At 41.3% G+C, this 15,888-nt stretch overlaps 1 protein-coding gene across 2 annotated transcripts in view; it reads right to left on the bottom strand.

The window, feature by feature from the left end:
• LOC311226338 (cyclin-Y-like) overlaps nucleotides 1–15,888 on the bottom strand; it is a 174,574-nt gene that overhangs the window by 54,179 nt on the left and 104,507 nt on the right. Inside the window, exons 3-7 of one of the 2 annotated variants that reach the window (XM_084311760.1) lie at nucleotides 12,946–12,963; nucleotides 8,215–8,249; nucleotides 4,775–4,869; nucleotides 3,483–3,518; nucleotides 3,288–3,345 (exon numbers count right to left, since the gene is read on the bottom strand). In XM_084311760.1, coding sequence (XP_084167886.1) covers nucleotides 3,288–3,345; nucleotides 3,483–3,518; nucleotides 4,775–4,869; nucleotides 8,215–8,249; nucleotides 12,946–12,963 — 242 coding nt within the window. The remainder of the gene's footprint in view (nucleotides 1–3,287; nucleotides 3,346–3,482; nucleotides 3,519–4,774; nucleotides 4,870–8,214; nucleotides 8,250–12,945; nucleotides 12,964–15,888) is intronic. The other variant, XM_084311761.1, reaches the window with a different exon arrangement.

The raw sequence follows: 15,888 nt of genomic DNA on the forward strand, positions 1-15,888 counted from the left end.
GGATTTGGGGTCCTCACGGGGTGGGGACCTTGGTTGTCGATACTGGAGATGATGGGTGCTCAGGCAATCTCGCCTTATGGAACATATATATAGGTGTGTATATATATATGTACTGTATTGTGTTGTCTTGTTTCATGTTGAAAAGGGAAAATAAATAAAAATTGTGAAAAAAAAAGGAGCTTCTATCCCCAGGCCATCAGGATGCTCAATGACAATAACACTACAAACCATTAAATACACTCACAGCACACACATCCACATGTATACACACTCACTTTAAATAAACAACTCACTGTAGCACCCACTTTACAAACTTTAGACACTTTTAACACTTTATATTTATTGGCAAAGAGATTGCACTAAAACTCATACCTCATTGCACATTGCACCTTACCACCACAAGGTGGCACCACAAGCTAAATTGTACCTCATCTGCATCCATTTCTGCATTGTACTTGTACTCCGTTACCTTCTCTACTCTGCATTGTATATTGTATATATGTATATTGAACATTTTTGTTTTGTTTACACTTGTTTACGTACTTGACTTTCTATTTTATACTTATTTCATACTTATATATTACTTATATATTTTATCTAGCACACTCAGGAGCAAAACAGAAAGAAGCATTTCATACAAAAGTATTCTGTATTTCTGTATGACAACTAATAAAGAAACTTGAAACTTGAACTTGAGAGGAGAGGAGGAGGAGAGGGGGAGAGGAGGGGAGGAGGAGAGCAGAAGAGGAGAGGAGAGCAGAAGAGGAGAGGAGAGCAGAGGGGGGAGGAGAGCAGAGGGGGAGGAGAGGAGATGAGAGAAGAGGGGGGAGGAAAGGAGAGAAGGAGAGCAGAGGGGGGAGGAGAGGAGAGAAGGAGAGCAGAGGGGGGGCGAGCAGAGGGGGAGGAGAGCAGAGCAGAGAGGGGAGGAAAATACTTTGTTAGATGATAATCTTGGGCCAATTTGAATTTGTAGACGTGAGCATTTATTTTCCGACTAATCATAAGTATCATGCTTAAACCTTTTCTGCTCTATAAAGCTGTTTTCAGAACATCACACGATTAGATTAACTTATTAATTATTGTCAGATAACAACAAAATCGTATAGGGCAGCCTATTAGTCTACAGGCTGCGTAAAAATAACACACCTGATTTAGCAGTAGAGGGAAGGTTGGGTGTGTGCAAAGGCCTGCGGTTCTACACGCTTATCAAAAAGGGTGCTACATAGCACTAAAAGTGGTTCTTTGGCTTGTAATCATCTACAGGCTGCATAAAATAACAATAAAACAGGCAAAAAAGTTAATGTATACTAGGGCTGTCCCCGACTAAGGATTTGGATAGTTGACTATGATTGGCCAAAATTTGCCATTAGTCGACTATTAGTCGGCTGTGGGGGGTGCTTAATATCTGAAGGAGTCGACTGAAGGCTTCTTGTCCTCTGCAAAAGCATGCAATTGGTCCACTGATGGATACATCTTGATATTTGTCTAGTCTAGTGTGTTCATTAGATGGGTGAAATCCTCTTTCAGTGCCTCTGTGCCTGTTTTCGTAGGCAGTTAGCCTCTGGTATGCGTGCCATTAGCGTTAACCACACTTCTAGGCCTCTTTTCTTTTGGAAAGAATGATAAAAAAATAATAATAATTAAATATATATATACCGGTATATATTTTTTTGTATTCGACTAAGAGGTTGGCAGTCGACTACGGCTCCTTTCGACCGATTAGTCGACTAATAGGGGTCAGCCCTAATGTATACTATTACTGTTGTGTAATATTGTTCAATGTCCCCCAGTTAGAGGGGGAGGGTCAACTTCAGCACAAGTACAGATGACAAGTAGAGTATGAGGAGGTATATACATGTATATTCATAATTAATTATATGTCCAATATGAATGGAAGCGGACAGTGCCGGTTAGCCTTCGGGAGAGGTGTTAGTTGGACAATGCCTAGGCTAACCGGCACTGTCCGCTTCCATTCATTGTGCTAAGCTAGGTCTAACGTGCAGCCAGATAGCTTTCTACTGAACGCACAGAGAGGAAACTGGTATCTATCTTCTTGTCTCTCTCTGGAGAAGACAGTGAGCTAATTTCCCAAAATGTTGGCGTGTTCCTTTAAGTGTTGCTCAAGGGTCACTTGACATGAAGTCGGGAGGAGCCAGAATCAAACTGGGAACTTCCAGAATACCAGACGACCGCTCTGCCTCCTGAGCCACTGCCACCTCTGGGCACCCACTGCGAGGCAGCCCTGTGTTCCAGCGTCTGGTGAAATATTGATGTGCATGTGGTAGAGCGCTTGGCACTCTGAGCATGGCACCAACAAACAGTGCCAAGGTTAGGGGTTTGATTACCCCTGGGCAGTGTTGTAGTTAGGGATGGGTACCGTTCACATTTGAACCTATACGGTACCGGTACCTGTGAATCGATACCTGTACCCAATGGTACATTTTATGGGTACTTTAGTCTCTAAAAATGTAATCTACCTACCTCAGTTGTAAAAAAAATTATAAAATCCAAACTTCAAATAATCACACTTTCGACCATTTTTGGCTTGCCATTGCCCCGACTCCTTTGTTGTTGAAGTCAAATCCTAGGTAAGCGTATATTGTGCGTGTGAATGTTGACGTGAAGAAAAAAGTTTAAATATATATATATATATATTTTTTTACGAAAATAAAATAAAAAATTACATAGTACCAAAATCTGCCACCGACGGATCTCACGTGGATCGGTACTCGGTAGTACCGACGTGATTCGGTAGGTACCTTTAAAAGTACCTAATTCGGTACCGATCCCTAGTTGTAGTACTCAAGTCCAAGTCCTGGACTGATTTTCAAGACTTGTGACTCGAATTGGACTCAAGCATTGACTGCATTGGGACTCGGAAGGTGCAGACGAGGACTCGGGACTTGTTAATTGAACAGATATATATATTTTTTTTATGTTTTGTAATAGGCCCTAATCATTTGGCATAATATATTGATGGCTAGTGCATTTGTTTGGCTATTATTATATAAATAATAATAATATATATAATATATATATATAAAAAATAATAACTTTGAAATGGTGACCGGCTGACCGCTGTTAATTATGTTTAATGTCAAACTTTTTTTTTTATTTGTATGTCAGCTCTTTCCTGTCATTTCAGTCATTCCACTATTAAGCACTTTCAGAGTGGTATAAGTACTAGATGAGCACTATAGAAATACAGCCATCTATGATAAGCAGAAAGACTTCAATAAGCCGACACTAAAGTCATCTTTTCAAAACAAATGCAAGGGGTGTTTTACCGAGAGCGGGTGTAGCTTCTCATCGAAGATCTCGATCCGCATCCTTCCATCCATGTCCCTGCAAAAAACACATCAACACACATCAAGTGACTTATTCTGCTGATCCAACTCTCCACGCACCAGTATACAGTTGAGAGCGGAAAATATCGTATCAACTTGTTATTCGAGTATTCAGTTAAGTAGCAGTCTCCTTACCTGTTCTTTATGTGGTAGTAAATGGCCAGAGCGACACTGTAGAGTGAGTTGAAGGGGGAAAACATGTGAGAACTGTATCAGATAAATAAACGCATAAGTCAGTGCAGCTGAATGGCAGATCTCTCAGATGAGCAACATGTGTGTTTTCAGGTCTGCACTGACACCTCTGTTCCACTGCAAAAAAAAAATCTGAATTCCAAAATGTTATTCCCATGGCAGAGGAAAGTTCAATTAGTATCTGTGAACATGAGCTACTCTCTAACCAAAGGGACAGTCAAGAGACCAGATTTACAGGACATGGGACAGTCAGACCAGATTTACAGGACATGGGACAATCAGACCAGATTTACAGGACATGGGACAGTCAGACCAGATTTACAGAACATGGGACAGTCAGACCAGATTTACAGAACATGGGACAGTCAGACCAGATTTACAGGACATGGGACAGTCAGACCAGATTTACAGGACATGGGACAGTCAGACCAGATTTACAGGACATGGGACAGTCAGACCAGATTTACAGGACATGGGACAATCAGACCAGATTTACAGGACATGGGACAATCAGACCAGATTTACAGAACATGGGACAATCAGACCAAATTTACAGAACATGGGACAGTCTGACCAGATTTACAGGACATGGGACAGTCAGAGAGACCAGATTTACATCCCCGACATACTGCATTAACCTGGTATCACTGGGGCGGCTCGCGGGGGTGGTATACCCATTGGCCGTGCATGGCGGTGTGAGTGGCGCTCTGGCTGTTTGTTTTTCCTTTGGTCATGACGTGCTTTATCAGGGGGTGTGTCTTGGATGGGGATGTAGTGGGAATTGATGTGTGGGGTGTTTGGGGGACTGGCTGTTTCGGGGGGGTTCACATGCCTTCGGGCAACACTGTACTTATTGTATGCCTATTCTTATGTCTGCACGTTCTACAACTTTTATTGTCTTTTATACCTATTCTGATGTCTATTTTATACATTGTTCTTATTCTGTCAACTGTATGCATATTTGTATGCCTATGTTCATTGTGTGCTACTTGCTGTGGGGCACTTTGAGCTGCGGGTACATGTGTGAAGGGTGCTATATAGATAGGGTTATAGATAGTTATTATTTATTAGTATTATATTGTAAACAAATTATGCTTTGAAAAGTCTAAGTCTCGACGACATTGAAAATGAGGGTGACCTCAATTGTCCTTTTCGAGAATAAATAAAGGTTTGAATATTTGATAGCAGTAAAGCCAGTATCAATGCATGCCCAACGCATCCCTCTCTGCTCTCACCATTTGATGGTGTACTTCAGGTTGGGCTGGCTGACCGTGTTGTCGTCCAGGAAGATGGTGGAACAGGAGCTGTGTTTCCGCCTCGTCGTCCCGTGCTGCAAACACACATATTTATAATATTGTATTTGAATAATGATATCATATACAAACACATGTTTAGAATAGTGTATTTGAATACGATATCATTACATTATACAGCAGCGTATTCAAATCTTGCAAAGGTGCTTTTGAAGACCGCTGTGGACACGCACACAAACATATTTGAAATATTTTATTTGAATATGCAGTTATTAAATTATACAGCATACGATTCAAATTCAAAGAGGTGCTTTTGCGTAGGACTGGGAGGTAGACAGAATATGAAGGTATACCATCATGGATCCATGCAAAGGTATGCATTTTTACAATATATATAAATTAGTGCTGTCAATAGATTAAAAAAATTTAACTAATTAATAGATTAAAATAGCATTTTTCAACTTAAAACCGAAGCTTGTAACAGATATTTACTTGAGTAAAATCTTGGAATTAATGTAAAATCAACACAAAGAAAGTATATTTAGATTCAAAGACTATTTTAATAGCTTTCTTTGAATACAGTTTATCTCCTGTGAAATACAAATGTTCAACAAAACCTCAGCTAGACCTCTTTCTTATATCCGAACAAGCAAATATACTGCTGAAAGTTCAGAACGTTGAAGATTTTTCACTCCATAGATTAATCTAGATTAATTTATTTTAATGCTTTAAATAATTCAAATTAATCTCCAAAGTTAAAGCATTCATTTTGACAGCCCTAATATAAATATTAAAACATATACATAAAAAACGGTTATTCGCAGTAGTATTGGAAAAGTAAAAGAAAAGACCATTTTTTATTTTAAAAGTACCATGACAATTGTATTACAAGAAAACATAAAAAAAAGTAATATCACGTACAAAATATTGTGATATGATATTTTGGCCATATCACCCAGCCCCATTTTTTAAGACGTCTATGGATACACACAAACAAATACTCACAGACACACACACACACACAAACACTGACTGTTATAAGTGTGTACATGTTTCTGGCAGACCCAAACTAAGCGTGCAGTGGGGGTCATGCTGAATGAGAATGTATACCATCTCTGTGTGTGTGATGGTTAACTACGTTAGCTACTGTATACTTGTACATTGCACAGCATGCTAACTGCCAGGAGCGTATTAATCTCAAACTCTATTTATCTACTTTCAATCCCTTTGATTTCATATCATTAAATACTGATCCACAGGAACAGACCATGAGAGTCAGTATGTCACGATTGTACTGGAAACTAAATTGGAAATGTGCAGCGTTAAAAGAACACGCCAAGATTTGGGGAAATTAGCTTACCGTCTTCTCCAGAGAGAGACAAGAAGATAGATACCAGTTTCCTCTCTGTGCGTTCAGTAGAAAGCTATCTGGCTGCACGTTAGCCTAGCTTAGCATAATGAATGGAAGTGGACAGTGCCGGTTAGCCTTTCGGGAGAGGTGTTAGTTGGACAATACCTAGGCTAACCGGCCATATCCGCTTCCATTCATTGTGCTAAGCTAGGCTAACGTGAAGCCAGATAGCTTTCTACTGTACGCACAGAGAGGAAACTGGTATCCATCTCCTTGTCTCTCTCTGGAGAAGACTGTAAGCTAATTTCCCAAAATCTTGGCGTGTTCTTTTAAAGGTGAAGAACATATGTGAATTCTTAAAATGGGTGATATTCCCCTTTAACTTTTTCCAACTTCACCAAATAATAAAAAAAAGACACCAAACTGACGTCAAATATCAAAATGCCAAAAGAATGCAACCCGTTATAACTACGATGGACAGATCTCATTCCTTTTTTCTTCCCCACAGAGAAAGAGAATGATGTCATAATTTGATTTGGTGGTTCAAGTTCAATTAAAGTGACAGTTTTATGTGGAAGCTGACGGATTCTGACAGAATTAAAACGACAGAACATTAGGATTCAGTTTCCACTCGACACAACACTTGGAAAGGGAGGCGCTGGGATTCTGAAAGAACGTGCCAGAGATGGGGCATAGGACAGTCAGACCAGATTTACAGAACATGGGACAGTCAGACCAGATTTACAGAACATGGGACAGTCAGACCAGATTTACAGAACATGGGACAGTCAGAGACCAGATTTACAGAACATGGGACAGTCAGAGACCAGATTTACAGAACATGGGACAGTCAGAGACCAGATTTACAGAACATGGGACAGTCGGAGACCAGATTTACAGAACATGGGACAGTAAGAGACTATATTTACAGAACATGGGACAGTCAGACCATATTTACAGAACATGGGACAGTCAGAGACCAGATTTACAGGACATGGGACAGTCAGACCAGATTTACAGAACATGGGACAGTAAGAGACCAGATTTACAGAACATGGGACAGTCAGACCAGATTTACAGAACATGGGACAGTAAGAGACCAGATTTACAGAACATGGGACAGTCAGAGACCAGATTTACAGAACATGGGACAGTCAGACCAGATTTACAGAACATGGGACAGTCAGACCAGATTTACAGAACATAGGACAGTCGGAGACCAGATTTACAGAACATGGGACAGTAAGAGACTATATTTACAGAACATGGGACAGTCAGACCATATTTACAGAACATGGGACAGTCAGACCAGATTTACAGAACATGGGACAGTCAGACCATATTTACAGAACATGGGACAGTCAGACCAGATTTACAGAACATGGGACAGTCAGAGACCAGATTTACAGAACATGGGACAGTCAGACCAGATTTGGTGCTGGGATTCTGCAAGAACGTGCCAGAGTTGCAACAACCACAGGACGAGGGCAGTGAAATGGACCGGGGACGGTTGTAAACGACACATACAAATGCATATGTGATATTTTACCTTCGATTCCATGACATGTGTCAACTTGTAAAACAATACAACGATACACACAATCACTGGAAGGGCACACGACACTTGCATAATATAATACAAATACATAACTGAGTCAGTACTCAGGAGGTGATTTAAAGGAACACGCCAACATTTTGGGAAATTAGCTTACCGTCTTCTCCAGAGAGAGACAAGAAGATAGATACCAGTTTCCTTTCTGTGTGTTCAGTAGAAAGCCAATTGGCTGCATTGTAGCCTAGCTTAGCACAATGAATGGAAGCGGACATGGCCGGTTAGCCTTCGGGAGAGGTGTTAGTTGGACAATGCCTAGGCTAACCGGCCATGTCCGCTTCCATTCATTGTGCTAAGCTAGGCTAACGTGCAGCCAGATAGCTTTCTACTGAACACACAGAGAGGAAACTGGTATCTATCTTATTGTCTCTCTGGAGAAGACGATACGCGAATTTCCCAAAATGTTGGCGTGTTCTTTTAACACCCATTGCTCTGAACAAAATGAGGTCTGATACTCACATTATTGATGAAGAGGCTCTTTCGTTTGTCTCGCACTAAGAAAAAATAAAAGAAGAGTTGATGATAAAAGTGAGCTGTAATTATCCACACATCAGCTGCCGAGGCCAGAGGGTCCCAAGGGGCGGGGCCTTGTATGGGTCCCAGGGGACGGGGCTTTGCATGGGTCCCAAGGGGCGGGGCCTTGCATGGGTCCCAGGGGGCGGGGCCTTGCATCGGTCCCGGGGGGCTTCATTTCACTACTACGTCATTCAATTATTATTATTTTTGTTTACCTTAGATACTATGTATGTATATATATATGCTTCATTACATGTATATATACATTCATTCAAATTATTCGCCTGTTCTATTTTCCATCCATCTATCATCCATTGCAACACTATATTATCACCGACATCCTGTTGGGGGATCCCTAGGGTGACCAAACGTCATTTCAGCCCTCTGTCCCGCATGCCGCAAGAGAAGAATATTGTCCCGCATTTCAATAAGTGTCCCGCACAAAAAGAAATTAAATAAAAGATTATTATTATTATTATTATTATTAATAATTATTGTTTTTGTCCTCTCATTAATCCCCAAAACATGCACTAATGCACGCACCGCAAGTACTACATACGTAACGTTATGTAACATAGCCTATAGTCTAACCAGCACATGCGCATTATATATACCTGCCGCGAGCTGTTTATTTCCGGTCGCTCAAATTGCACTGCAATAAACAGCTCGCGCCAGGTACTGTCTACCGGTATATATGCAAGCTGTTATTGGCTATTGGTTATTGGGGGATGATGTGACTGTATGCGAGGTCTACCCCATACCCTGCGTCTGGCACTGACAAGTCCAAAAGCTTGTCGTTTGTTATTGGCACAACCAATTTAAAATTAGAAACGGTAAAGGATCATGAAATATCAAACGGCCACATACATACTCTAGCTACCAAGCGGGCGAAGACTGGTCTGTTAGAGGAGAGTGTTGCGGTCAGATCCCTGGTCTCAATGAAATCAGCTCAGATGGACAAGTTGAAGCTGCTGTTCCGCAACGTTCACACAATCGGGAAGAAAGGAAGACCCTTCACCAACTATTTGTGGATGTGCGAGTAAGTATTAGACAAACTAACATGTATTATGTAACGTGTATTATTAAACTAATATTACTGTGTTTGTTAGCTAGCCACATTCATTTAACATTAAGAAGCATCTCTCTCTCTCTCTCTCTCTCTCTCTCTCTCTCTCTCTCTCTCCCTCTCCCTCTCCCTCTCCCTCTCCCTCTCCCTCTCCCTCTCTCTCTCTCTCCCTCTCTCTCTCCCTCTCTCTCTCCCTCTCTCTCCCTCTCTCTCCCTCTCTCTCCCTCTCTCTCCCTCTCCCTCTCTCTCCCTCTCTTCTCTCTCCTCTCTCTCTCTCTCCTCTCTCCTCTCTCTCTCCCTCTCTCTCTCCCTCTCTCTCCCTCTCTCTCCCTCTCTCTCCTCTCTCTCTCCCTCTCCCTCTCTCTCCCTCTCTCTCCCTCTCTTCTCTCTCCTCTCTCTCTCTCTCCTCTCTCCTCTCTCTCTCTCTCCTCTCTCTCTCTCTCTCTCTCTCTCTCTCTCTCCTCTCTCTCTCTATCTCTCTATCTCTGAATAGAGGACTAGACATCGATTTGATTAAGTTTGTACTTGTCTGGGTGGGTGGGATGTTCGGGTGGGGACAGATGTTATTGGATTAGATGTTATTTTATCACACACCACACTACTGACACGTTGGATTAGATATTATTTGAGCACACACCACACTACTGACATTTTGGATTAGATGTTATTTTAGATGTTTCTGTTCAAATAAAATGCTTGCAGTTACATTGTCCAATGACCTACATTTATAACTTTTTGGGTGGGGGCGCGAGTGCGGCGATTTTTGGCTGGTGAAAATGCTTGGCTCACAGTGGCTAGTGAGCCAAAAAGTTAATGTCAAGCCCTGAATACATGTATGCACTTCAGTATCACATTACAAGAGAGATCACAGGGTTCATGTATCTTAACTCTATATAGCCATATAACCTCTAGGAGTCGGTAGGTAATTTAACAGCATGTTGGATTGTAGTAATCTTCTATACAGTGATTATGAGTATAATAAGCAATTAATACACAACACTATTGTGTTTTTAATACATTAAATGCTTATATTTTGATCAAAATGAATACATTATGTAAACATGATTATTGTATACAATGTCCCGCAATTTCAACAAATGTCCCGCAAAATCGACACGCTGTCCTGCATTTGGATCATATGGATTTGGTCACCCTAGGGATCCCCCTTTGAACGGCCCATCTGAGGATTCTCTCTCCTCGCTCTGTGGTGCTTTTTCTCCCCTATTGCTAGGTTTTTAGTGAGTTGTTCCTCATCTTCATTGGGGAAAGTCTGGGAGTTGTGCATATTTGGATTTTATGGTGTTTTTTTGTTTTTGATCTATTGTGATGTTTCTTCTTGACTTGTACAAGAAGACTTGTACAGCCCATGGGGGGCTATTACATGTGATCTCGGGCTATACAAATACATTTGATTTCAATACATTTTCAATATGAAAATATATCAACGTGGCTATTCCGATTCTAGGTTTCACTAATGGATGTTCTTATTTACGTGATCATATCTAATAATAAGAGTCCACTCAGATGGACATCCTTGGCATAAACCCATATCAAATGGAGCGCTGTAGTCAAATATGCATATTTTTAGGGGCCCTTGAGAAGGGTTAGAGGCCCCTGACCTAGGCAGCAACAAAATGGCATCAAACATTCACCACAAGCTACTACTTACATTTACATTACATTTCACATTTAGTCATTTAGCCAATGCTTTTATCCAAAGCGACTTACAAGTTCTGTATGACAAGTAGAGATGTTCCGATACCATTTTTTCCTTCCCGATCCGATTCGGATACCTAAGCTTTGGGTATCGGCCGATACCGATACTGATCCGATACCAGTGCATACAAAAAATTATATATATATATATAAATTATAAACGTTTTTTTTTTTACAGCTACCGTTTTATATATAGGTCGTTTTTTGTAATAACTATAAAGTAATGGTATTTATTCAACAACAGGTGATTGTATAGATTAGTATTAATGTATGCTCAATGAGTTCACCCACGGAAAGGTTGTTGTGACATTGATTCCGCACGGACGTTATACGTTGTTGCACTTGCTACCAGAAGGCTCCGTTTAGGTTAGCTACTGTAGTAGCAGAGGCTCTGTTGTGATTTTTTATGCACAATAAATATTCAACATTCTCTTTTGAGACACCGCCTCAGACTCTTATCATTTGGCACTAAAAGCTAAACATTGTCACCGGTATTATGGCTGTCCGCATTATGTCATTAATTGCGTGCATGTGTGGGAGAGGTTGATCAGTGACCACGTTAACGTGAGCTAGCAGTTAATGCGAGCTAGGTTAGATGGAAACAAGACAATGTAACGTTACTGGTGAAAAGGTGATTTACCTTGGAATACTCCTTTGCCAACTTGCTGTACTTTGCTTGCAGGTCTGCAGCCATTATTGCTGGATCATGAATAGCCCCAACTTTAGCCAAAACTAGCTCTTCAGCTAATGCTAATAACACCAGCAAGAGAACCAATCAGAGCTCCCCATCACACTGCTGTCGGGACGATAGCATTTAAGAAAGTATCTGCTGTTAAAATGACAAACAGCATTGACACTTTAATTCACGGTAGATTAAAAACACGTTTGTTTTATAATGCTCACTCTCAGTAGAAGGATACTGCACGTGTTGTTTATAAATTACGTCATATGGTATCGGAGCGCAGAATTAGAGGGTACTCGCCGATACCGATACCAGCATTTTAGGCAGTATCGGAGGCATTTCCGATACTGGTATCGGAACAACTCTAATGACAAGTCAGCAGGAAGGGTACAACTCTATCAGCTGATTAACAATGTTCATCAAACAGTGCTGAAACGTGGGTGATGCAGTGTTGAGTGCATAGTAGTAAAGACATATTAGTATAGTAGGAAGAGTGCATGATAGTAGAAGACAGTAAGAACTTGAATGTTGTATAATAATAATAATAATAATTTTTTTTACATTTCAGATAATGATTCAGAAGTGTGTTTTTAGTCAATGGCGAAAGATTGGTCGGGTTTCCTAACTGTGGTGGTAAGTTCGTTCAACCATTGTACTTACTACTAAGGCTTATACAAATAAATGGTTTGGTTCCGGTTGCCGACCGACCCTGCCGATTTAGGTGTGACCCAAATTATTTTATAAGTTTAAAAAAACAATAAAGTTTCATACAAATCTTAGTCAAACCTTTAGTATTATGGATATTAAACATGCTGGCAGAGTACATGCATCCATGTTGTCGTGAACATTTTAATTAAATAAAGAAATTCCATATCCATAGTCGCAGTAAAAAAATAAATAAAAAAAATGCCCTACCTACCCATGGCCTTAACTGACAACCAACAGGAACCAAACTATTTATTTTGTTAGGCCTAAGTACTACTTAATATGCACTACAGTATGCACTACAGTCGGCCATAGCAACAGGTCAACAGACACTTCATAGCAACAGGTCAACAGACACTTCAGCGGTTATTTGCGACAAACAACAAGAAGCCAACGAGAAGTTCCAACTTTGCTAGTTAGAAGGCACAGTGGGCAGGAAAGGTTAGGGCTTAGTTAGACCACCAGGGGGCGACAAAAAGACACTTTGAGTTTCACATCTACTCACCAATCCTGCTAGGCACCTCTGAAAAAGAGGAACCAACACGCATCTACTTCAATTCAATTCAGAACACACCCAATAACTCATTAAAATAAAATAATTATGGCATAAGCTATAGAAAGTCCTAGAGTGAATATGACAGTATAGCCTTTTAATCAGTGACAGTGTTGGAAGATCAGTTTCTGCTCTATTTTGACACAATTCAATTTGAGAGGGGGGGGGGGGGCTTTTTCTCAAACGCGACTTTCATCCATTTCATCACATTATTGTCACGATAATGACAAGAATGTCTTATGAACACAGGCTTCTCAGAGCACTGGAAGTTCTTTAGGAAAGACATTAGGAGCACACTCAGTAATTCCTTCTGATGATGGTGGGGGGGGGGGGGGGGGGGGGGGTGGGCGGGCCAGTTTCCTCATTTTACTTTTCCGTCAAGCCAACTGAAGAATCCATTGTGATCGCCGGCCCGGAAAACTAAAAAATTATGTATTTACAGTACCCAACGCTGAATCAATAAACGCGATCGATATTTGGAATGGCAATCAGGAATTGGAATAATCTTTTTGGATAACAACTGATCTGAGGTAAGGAATTTATTTTACCAGTCTTAGGATAATCAGAGCTATTTTCACAGAGATATCAGCGTTTGCCCCATGTGTGTGTGTGTGTGTGTGTGTGTGTGTGTGTGTGTGTGTGTGTGTGTGTGTGTGTGTGTGTGTGTGTGTGTGTGTGTGTGCACGCTGATCAGGAAATGAGAGAATCGATTTTTCAGCTCACTTCTCTAGCGTGCATAAGTACACATATACTATCGATAATCTAGCGTTTATTTGAAAACGATTCATAAATAGGCCGAAAAATTACAACGTTTTTGTGTATGCCAGAATATTCCAGTAAAGGCCGTTTATCACGGAATCTTTATATTTTCCTTGAAAACGAGGGCTTTTCAAAATGCTATAAAAACGGAAATGAAGCGATTAAAAAACTATCCGTTTCGACAATGTTGACTGCAAACAAGTCATTGATAAACGACGGGCAGATTAGAGACATAGCCATAATTTATGACATAGTTTATGCGTTCACAACGCTAACATTGAAGTGGGTGGTGGCATTCAACGGGGGTAAGGTGCACCGCATGGCTGGTCATCAAAGTGTTAAAGAACCCAGGACGCCTATCGCAGAGAGTAGGGAGTTCCCCCGACGTTCCTGGCCAAATTCCCAATCAGGTCTCTAACATCAAGGCCACCTAATCATCCCTTGGTCACCTAATCACCTAATGGACCTGTCTCAAACCCTGCCCCTTGTCCGAGGTAAGCGACAGTTGTGATTGGAGGATCAAGAAAAGAGGGCAGGGTTTGAGACAGGTCAATTGGCTGATATCAATCCCTGTCTCCTGAGCCGTTCAGCCATTGTGTAGTGTGATGTGTGCCTGGTGCCAGTGTATAGCAGCCATTGAGCCTGCGTAGCCCAAGGTTGGGTGCTACCTAGTGGTGGTGAAGGAGGCAATTTCCACCCTACATTGTGGGGAGTGCTTTCAGTGTGTAGGTAGGTGGGTAGAGCAAGGCACTAACACTGCCAGGATAGGGGTGTGATTCCCACTGTTAAAAATGCATACAGTCACGGTGCTGCGAGGTACTCTGGATAAGCGTGTATATCAACTACCATTACCAGGCTTTCTGCTCATCCGCTCACAATCTGTGGAATGCTCTCCCTGACCATCAGAGAGCACCACAGACCACCTGAGAGCACCACAGACCACCTGAGAGCACCACAGACCACCTGAGAGCACCACAGACCACCTGAGAGCACCACAGACCACCTGAGAGCACCACAGACCACCTGAGAGCACCACAGACCATCTGAGAGCACCACAGACCATCTGAGAGCACCACAGACCACCTGAGAGCACCACAGACCACCTGAGAGCACCACAGACCACCTGAGAGCACCACAGACCACCTGAGAGCACCACAGACCACCTGAGAGCACCACAGACCATCTGAGAGCACCACAGACCATCTGAGAGCACCACAGACTGTCGATGCTTTTAAAAGGGGCCTAAAACATATTTTTAATAGAGCCTTATGTTGATTTCTATCTAGTTTTAGCTCCACACATTTTATGCTCTTTTACTCTTTTACTACTGTAGTTTAGCCCTTCTTACTTTGTTCTTTTACTAGTTTTAGCCCTTCTTATTTTATGTTCTTCATAAGGCTGTCAAAGTTAACTCGGTATTAACGTGTTATCGCCCGATTCTATTAACGCCACTATTTTTTTTAACTCACGATTAACTTAAGAAAAAAGAAAAAGATTTTAACTCTTTTTTACTAGACTTCACTCAGGTGTATTATTGATGCTCTCATTGATACTATGTTTGTTTCTGAAGTGTGTGTGTGTGTGTGTGTGTGTGTGTGTGTGTGTGTGTGTGTGTGTGTGTGTGTGTGTGTGTGTGTGTGTGTGTGTGTGTGTGTGTGTGTGTGTGTGTGTGAGATATATAGAGAGAGAGAGGGGGGTGAGAGAGATGAGGATGGGGCAAGAGAAAAAGAGAGCTGGAAATTATTTATTGTTTTCTTTTAAGTTATTTTGTGCATCACTCCGTTTTGAATTTGATGCAAATTTGCAATGCATGAGGGTCATCCTTTTGTGTTAAATGGCTGCATAAAGCAAGCATTTGTTGACTCTCATGTTTGTTTGTGTTTGTTTGTGTTTGTTTATTTACACATATAAAAACAATTACATATATAATACAATATAATCCACAAGGGATGTGCAGGAGAATTGCCTAAAAACCCTCTAGGGGCTTGCATGTGGCATTCACCAGGAAGCAAAATTACACTGATATTATATCAAGATAAAATATAACCATATCCCCCCCCCCCCAAACAAACACACACACACAAGCAGGTCTACATAGACACCGAAGCAGGCACCCATGCCATACGATTTCTGGTA

The sequence above is a fragment of the Notolepis coatsorum genome, assembly GCF_963971535.1.
Source record: "Notolepis coatsorum genome assembly, chromosome: 4".
Lineage (NCBI taxonomy): Eukaryota > Metazoa > Chordata > Actinopteri > Aulopiformes > Paralepididae > Notolepis > Notolepis coatsorum.